The 8,538-nt window shown below is 25.0% G+C and overlaps 2 protein-coding genes across 2 annotated transcripts; both read left to right on the forward strand.

Moving 5' to 3' along the window:
- Positions 1-1,546: 1,546 nt before the first annotated feature.
- LOC119664274 (long-chain-fatty-acid--CoA ligase 4-like) lies at positions 1,547-5,020 on the forward strand (the record flags this gene model as incomplete). Its single annotated transcript, XM_038073803.1, is given in 8 exon segments — positions 1,547-1,562; positions 1,623-1,797; positions 2,740-2,879; positions 2,945-3,117; positions 3,185-3,294; positions 3,363-3,516; positions 3,574-3,849; positions 4,655-5,020. Coding segments are annotated over 8 exon segments (1,199 nt in total), but the record flags the coding sequence as incomplete, so codon positions are not given.
- A 2,148-nt stretch (positions 5,021-7,168) lies between these two features.
- LOC119664273 (long-chain-fatty-acid--CoA ligase 3-like) lies at positions 7,169-8,511 on the forward strand. Its single transcript, XM_038073802.1, has 3 exons — positions 7,169-7,178; positions 7,239-7,413; positions 8,356-8,511. Exons 2-3 carry the CDS (start codon positions 7,291-7,293, stop codon positions 8,509-8,511), a joined length of 279 nt encoding a protein of 92 aa, XP_037929730.1. The 5' UTR covers positions 7,169-7,178; positions 7,239-7,290.
- The last annotated feature ends 27 nt before the right edge of the window (positions 8,512-8,538 follow it).

Consider the following 8,538-nt stretch of genomic DNA (forward strand, 5'->3'; position numbering starts at 1 on the left):
AAATGAAAACTTTATAAAAAATTGTATAAACTTTAATATATCAATATTATTATTAAATTTTGTAAAAAAATATATTTACCAAATTATTTTATAAAGTTATGTTGATTATACCTAAACAAAATAAATGTACATTAGATTAATTGCTTTTAATGTTATTAATTGTAAAAACTGAATATGAAAAATTAAGTAAAAAAGACTTGGTAATAAAATATAAAATATATTTTAATTAGTTTAAAAATAAGTAAGTAAGACAAATAAATTGTAATAGTTTAATTTAAATTGATATAATTGGATATACTTATATACACGTAATATGTTATGATTTTATTCAAACTAAAATTATGGTCATGACTGACAGACCCATTATATTTATTGATAAAAAATAAATCTTAAAAATTACAATATACTTATAATCTAATAATATAAATGAATTCAACAATAAATTTTATTGTTTATAATTAGCTTTGCATGAACATATATAGATATTTGTACACAAAGCAATTGTATAGTTCGTTTATGTATATTAATAAAATGAAATATCTTTGCGAATAAATTTACATGTATTTTTAATTTATATATATTAACTTCTGATATAAATTTATTTTAGGTATGTATTTAAAACTGTTAATTTTTAATCAATTCAACTAACCTTTTTAAATGTTTCAATATAATTATCGAAAATGACGTATGTTTTTACAATAGAGTATATCAGTTATACGTTTTAATTAAATGTTATCACACTTTATTATCAGTTAGTTCAATGTACCATCAATAATTTATAATGCAATTTAATTTATAATTATCTAAATTATGAATTTTATCTAATTTCAAAATATTTTTCTAAAAATTATATGTTATTTAAATAACTTATAATAAAATTTCAAAAACTGAACGATCAAAAACAAAAAATGTCCACTGATTGATAGCATATAATAAAATGAAAGTAGTGATAGGTATACTTCTCAATTTGCGGACTTAGATGCACGTTTATTAAATTCGGCAAATTTTTGGATTTAGAATCCAGCTTTTTTAAGAACATTCGCAAAATACGAGGGTTGCTATATATATTTCTGGCCTAAAAATAAAAATGCGAAAATTTATCAGCAAAAATAGTTTTACTGTTTTTCAAAGTATTTTTCAGCGCTCAAACCAATTGTCGAAGCACTTTTTTTACCCCGATTGAGAAACCTTCAAAACATGGTTTTTGAACGCTTCAACAGCATCTTCTGGCGACGAAAATCGTTGACCACGCATTTTTTCTTGATGTGTGGGAATAAAAAGAAGTCATTGGGTGCCAAGTCGGGCAGCGGATGACCCATCAATTCAACGTTTTGGCCGGTCAAAAAGGCGTTGGTTTGAGCCGATGTGTGAGAGCTCGCATTGTCATGGTGAACAATGATTCGTCTTCTCTTGTTCGTTTTTCGAATTTCTCCGAAGACTCTCTGCAAACCAATTGCAGAGAGTGTTGTCCAATTACATGACAACACGTTCTGAGTGATGTTATGCTAAAAAAATGTCAACGTTTCCAATGGAAATGTCAGATTGCATGATGTACTGATTGGGTAAGTTATAATAAGAAAACTAAATTTAATAAAAAAAACTAATTTTATCTTTTAATACAGCTTTTTACCTTTGGCGCATGTATTTGAGCTTTTGGCAGAAAGTGTTTGCCTTATGACTGGCGTACCAATTGGTTATTCCACACCATTAACATTAATTGATACAAGTAGTAAAATTATGCGTGGTAGTAAAGGAGATGCCACCGTTTTGAAACCGACTTGCATGACTTCAGTACCAGTAAGTTAAATACAAATATTTAAAAAATTTATAGTTTGTCAGAAAATAACAGTTATTTCAAAAATAAAAAAAAGCAGTAACAAAAAGTTGTCTATACTCATATCTGAATAAACCCTTTATCCTTAATATTATGCATGCTTTTTATATATGTGAGAGTTTTAAAATAAAAGAACTCTCTTGTATTAAAAATTTATTTTATATTTTTGTTTCTAAAAATATTCGACACGCCAGTATGAGTTATATACCGTTTTAAAATAAAAAGCAGAATTTTAAGAGTTATTTCTGCGTGAAAAAATAAAAGGCACATGATAATTATTATATTTGATGAATATAATATAAAGCAAATTTAATTATTAATTTTTGACATTTGTTTTAAAATGCGAATGATAAGAGTTATAAGGTGATTTTAATTTTTTTTTTATGATAACTGTTACGGTCCCTGTTTGTGAACTAATTTGTGTTTCAATTAGCTGTTTTTGACATGATATATAAGTAAAATAATTATTTTTCACGGCACACATAAATTGTGTTGTTTTGTAGTGGTGTAAGTTTTTGTAGATTATAATAAACTCATCAATATTTACTAATTTGCTATGTTAAGTTGTCATATATATGTTTATATATATGACATATATATATATTTTGTATATATGTTTATTGCAAAAATAATTCGTATGTATTTTTCCTTTTGAACTACACACTATTAAATGATTTATATAAAACTTATATAAAAATAAATAAAACACTTAATTTCATAAATTGGGACAAAACTAAATCAATTATTTATTTAATATACATAAAAACACACATATAACATAAAAATTAAAAACGACAAAAACTCAAATTTAATAATTAATTAATTAATTGGGGTCGATAACAATAATTTTAAGAAACGTTAAACTCTAACTAGATTAATAAATTTAATTTTATTTTTTTTCCCAGCTCATTTTAGATCGGATATCAAAAGGCATTAACGATAAAATTAACTCTGGCTCAGCATTCAAAAAGGCATTGTTCAGATTTCTGTATCAGTACAAATTAAATTGGACTCAAAAAGGTTATCTTACACCTTTAGTAGACAGGTTTGTTCCAAAATAAATTTGAATATTTTTTATTATTTTTAATAATCAGCTTATATTTGTTATAGGCTAGTTTTTCATAAAGTATCAAAATTGCTTGGTGGTCGCGTACGTATTATTATGTCTGGAGGAGCTCCATTATCACCGGATACACATGAGCAAATTAAAATATGTTTGTGTGTAGATTTAGTACAAGGCTATGGTTTAACTGAAACGACATCAGGAGCAACTGTTATGGATTGTAAGCCCTTAAACTATTTCTAAATTATTCAAGCACAATTATGTAAAAAATATTTTGAAATTAATAGATCGTGATATGACATACGGACGCACAGGTGCACCTTTGACAGTATGTGATATACGCCTAGTAAATTGGGAGGAAGGAAATTATCGAGTAACTAATAAACCATATCCTCAAGTAAGCACAAATTTACTTGTAGTTGTAGACATTTTTTATCTAATTTTTAATTTCCATATTTACTATAGGGAGAAGTATTGATTGGTGGTGATTGTGTGTCATTGGGTTATTACAAGTTACCTGGCAAAACAGCTGAAGATTTCTTTGAAGAAGATGGCAGACGTTGGTTCAAAACTGGAGATGTTGGTGAAATACATCCCGACGGCGTACTTAAAATTATTGGTAATAATTTAACATATTTCTGTTTGAAAAAAAATCTTTAACAATTACAATTTATAGATCGTAAAAAGGATTTAGTTAAATTACAAGCTGGAGAATATGTTTCACTTGGAAAAGTTGAGTCAGAACTAAAAACTTGTCCATATATTGAAAATATTTGCGTATATGGTGATCCATCAAAACAATTTACTGTTGGATTAGTAGTACCCAACCAGAAACACTTAGAAGAACTAGCACAACGTCATGGCCTAGAAAATAAACATTTCGATGAGTTATGTGCATCACCAGTATTGGAAAAAGCTATGATTAAAGAAATTGCGGAACATGCGAGAAAATGTTAGTATTTATTGAATATATAGAAAATTTAGCAATATTTTGGTGTAACGATATTTACAAAATAAATAGCGTGTATGGAATACGCGTCCAATATAATTACCGTAGAGAACTATAGAATAGGAAATACGAATGGATTATAAGATAAAATCATGGATTAGAATTGTAGTTGTGTGGGACAGGAAGAGTTGAGGGAGTGATCTTTAGCTTTTACAGTTAATGTGTAATCTATAGAAATACGTTAGGTACCATTATGATCAAATATGGTCTAATAAATAGTGAAGGGGTTGAAGGGAATTGTGTTCAGAAAAATATTATTGCAATTTGTATATATATTTAACCATATTAGTTGAATTGGTTAAACATTTCGTGTTCTGTAGATATAGCAATAAACTAATATAAGCTATATTTCTATGTGAATATACGCAATGAGGTGATCTAAATTAGTATTTTACATTTATTTGGATGAATAACTTCGATAGCTAGGTTAGGTTGTTTGTAAAAAGTACATAAGTGTCTGTTATGATTAAAATATTTCTTTTAAGTATGTATATACTAAAAATTACTTTTTTAATTTGTAATTCAAATGTTTTTGGCAAAATTTATAATTTATTAGTTAAATGTTTTAAACGTCCTTGCTAATTGGGCAATTAATTTTAATAAATTTAAATAAAGTTCTCTCACATTTTTTTACATATCAATAATTTGTAGTTAAATTACCAATATATTAAAATATTGTTAATTGTTTAATTATTTAAATTATTTATTTAAAATTAACGTGAAAATTATCTTATGGTTTTTGTTTTAGGTAAATTACAAAAGTTTGAAGTACCTGCTGCTATCACTTTATGCAAAGAGGTTTGGTCTCCAGATATGGGCTTGGTAACAGCTGCCTTTAAACTTAAGCGCAAAGACATACAAGACAAATACCAACATGATATAAATCGCATGTATGCTTCATGAAAATTACCTTATTAAGTTTCAATAATTAAAGCTTTGACTGACGCAAACTAAAATTTTTTAAGCGTTGGAATCCTACGAGGCAAAAAATACGAAAGAATTTCAAAGCATAATACTAAATGTCCATTTGTTTTTTAAAATAGTTTGTGCTTTTATTTGATTGCGTTTATATTTAAAGAAATATTCATATTTTTAACATTAGTTTTTTTTTTTTTGCTATACAAAAAAAAATTGAAGTAAAATTAAGGTATTTTTAGCTGAATACCTTTTCCGAAAAAAAACAAAAAAATTATAAAATATCTAATTTAATGCTAGAAAAACTAATTATAAATTGTATAAAGTTTATATTAGAAAAAATGTTATCTATAAAATAAGTCACATATATTATATAATATTTTAAATCTTTGTTGTAATATTAAGTACCAAATTTTGTAATATATTGATATATCTATACCTATGGGATATACACAAAATTATGTTATATTTTAAAAGCTTTTTTAGTGCAATTATTGAATATATATAAAGTTTTTTTATTTAAAAAATTTTAAATAAAAATATTTACATATATTTAATACTAAATTATATGTAATTTTTCTTAGCACAGTTGTACTTGTTAGTTTCTTCTTTTTACACTCTAATTTTTTATAACAATATAATAAAAAGCGAGTTATAACATATATTTATGTATTTGTTATAATATTTAAAATATAATTTATTGTAAACTAGATTGAGAACATTGCAAATGTGTAGTTAATAGGAGAATCAATAATGTAAATAATTAAAAAAATTTAAACAATTTTATATTGAAGAAAATGAAAACTTTATAAAAAATTGTATAAACTTTAATATATCAATATTATTATTAAATTTTGTAAAAAAATATATTTACCAAATTATTTTATAAAGTTATGTTGATTATACCTAAACAAAATAAATGTACATTAGATTAATTGCTTTTAATGTTATTAATTGTAAAAACTGAATATGAAAAATTAAGTAAAAAAGACTTGGTAATAAAATATAAAATATATTTTAATTAGTTTAAAAATAAGTATGTAAGACAAATAAATTGTAATAGTTTAATTTAAATTGATATAATTGGATATACTTATATACACGTAATATGTTATGATTTTATTCAAACTAAAATTATGGTCATGACTGACAGACCCATTATATTTATTGATAAAAAATAAATCTTAAAAATTACAATATACTTATAATCTAATAATATAAATGAATTCAACAATAAATTTTATTGTTTATAATTAGCTTTGCATGAACATATATAGATATTTGTACACAAAGCAATTGTATAGTTCGTTTATGTATATTAATAAAATGAAATATCTTTGCGAATAAATTTACATGTATTTTTAATTTATATATATTAACTTCTGATATAAATTTATTTTAGGTATGTATTTAAAACTGTTAATTTTTAATCAATTCAACTAACCTTTTTAAATGTTTCAATATAATTATCGAAAATGACGTATGTTTTTACAATAGAGTATATCAGTTATACGTTTTAATTAAATGTTATCACACTTTATTATCAGTTAGTTCAATGTACCATCAATAATTTATAATGCAATTTAATTTATAATTATCTAAATTATGAATTTTATCTAATTTCAAAATATTTTTCTAAAAATTATATGTTATTTAAATAACTTATAATAAAATTTCAAAAACTGAACGATCAAAAACAAAAAATGTCCACTGATTGATAGCATATAATAAAATGAAAGTAGTGATAGGTATACTTCTCAATTTGCGGACTTAGATGCACGTTTATTAAATTCGGCAAATTTTTGGATTTAGAATCCAGCTTTTTTAAGAACATTCGCAAAATACGAGGGTTGCTATATATATTTCTGGCCTAAAAATAAAAATGCGAAAATTTATCAGCAAAAATAGTTTTACTGTTTTTCAAAGTATTTTTCAGCGCTCAAACCAATTGTCGAAGCACTTTTTTTACCCCGATTGAGAAACCTTCAAAACATGGTTTTTGAACGCTTCAACAGCATCTTCTGGCGACGAAAATCGTTGACCACGCATTTTTTCTTGATGTGTGGGAATAAAAAGAAGTCATTGGGTGCCAAGTCGGGCAGCGGATGACCCATCAATTCAACGTTTTGGCCGGTCAAAAAGGCGTTGGTTTGAGCCGATGTGTGAGAGCTCGCATTGTCATGGTGAACAATGATTCGTCTTCTCTTGTTCGTTTTTCGAATTTCTCCGAAGACTCTCTGCAAACCAATTGCAGAGAGTGTTGTCCAATTACATGACAACACGTTCTGAGTGATGTTATGCTAAAAAAATGTCAACGTTTCCAATGGAAATGTCAGATTGCATGATGTACTGATTGGGTAAGTTATAATAAGAAAACTAAATTTAATAAAAAAAACTAATTTTATCTTTTAATACAGCTTTTTACCTTTGGCGCATGTATTTGAGCTTTTGGCAGAAAGTGTTTGCCTTATGACTGGCGTACCAATTGGTTATTCCACACCATTAACATTAATTGATACAAGTAGTAAAATTATGCGTGGTAGTAAAGGAGATGCCACCGTTTTGAAACCGACTTGCATGACTTCAGTACCAGTAAGTTAAATACAAATATTTAAAAAATTTATAGTTTGTCAGAAAATAACAGTTATTTCAAAAATAAAAAAAAGCAGTAACAAAAAGTTGTCTATACTCATATCTGAATAAACCCTTTATCCTTAATATTATGCATGCTTTTTATATATGTGAGAGTTTTAAAATAAAAGAACTCTCTTGTATTAAAAATTTATTTTATATTTTTGTTTCTAAAAATATTCGACACGCCAGTATGAGTTATATACCGTTTTAAAATAAAAAGCAGAATTTTAAGAGTTATTTCTGCGTGAAAAAATAAAAGGCACATGATAATTATTATATTTGATGAATATAATATAAAGCAAATTTAATTATTAATTTTTGACATTTGTTTTAAAATGCGAATGATAAGAGTTATAAGGTGATTTTAATTTTTTTTTTATGATAACTGTTACGGTCCCTGTTTGTGAACTAATTTGTGTTTCAATTAGCTGTTTTTGACATGATATATAAGTAAAATAATTATTTTTCACGGCACACATAAATTGTGTTGTTTTGTAGTGGTGTAAGTTTTTGTAGATTATAATAAACTCATCAATATTTACTAATTTGCTATGTTAAGTTGTCATATATATGTTTATATATATGACATATATATATATTTTGTATATATGTTTATTGCAAAAATAATTCGTATGTATTTTTCCTTTTGAACTACACACTATTAAATGATTTATATAAAACTTATATAAAAATAAATAAAACACTTAATTTCATAAATTGGGACAAAACTAAATCAATTATTTATTTAATATACATAAAAACACACATATAACATAAAAATTAAAAACGACAAAAACTCAAATTTAATAATTAATTAATTAATTGGGGTCGATAACAATAATTTTAAGAAACGTTAAACTCTAACTAGATTAATAAATTTAATTTTATTTTTTTTCCCAGCTCATTTTAGATCGGATATCAAAAGGCATTAACGATAAAATTAACTCTGGCTCAGCATTCAAAAAGGCATTGTTCAGATTTCTGTATCAGTACAAATTAAATTGGACTCAAAAAGGTTATCTTACACCTTTAGTAGACAGGTTTGTTCCAAAATAAATTTGAATATTTTTTATTATTTTTAAT

Source organism: Teleopsis dalmanni, unplaced genomic scaffold, assembly GCF_002237135.1.
Source record: "Teleopsis dalmanni isolate 2A unplaced genomic scaffold, ASM223713v2 unscaffolded_contig_1709, whole genome shotgun sequence".
NCBI classification, from domain to species: Eukaryota; Metazoa; Arthropoda; class Insecta; order Diptera; family Diopsidae; genus Teleopsis; species Teleopsis dalmanni.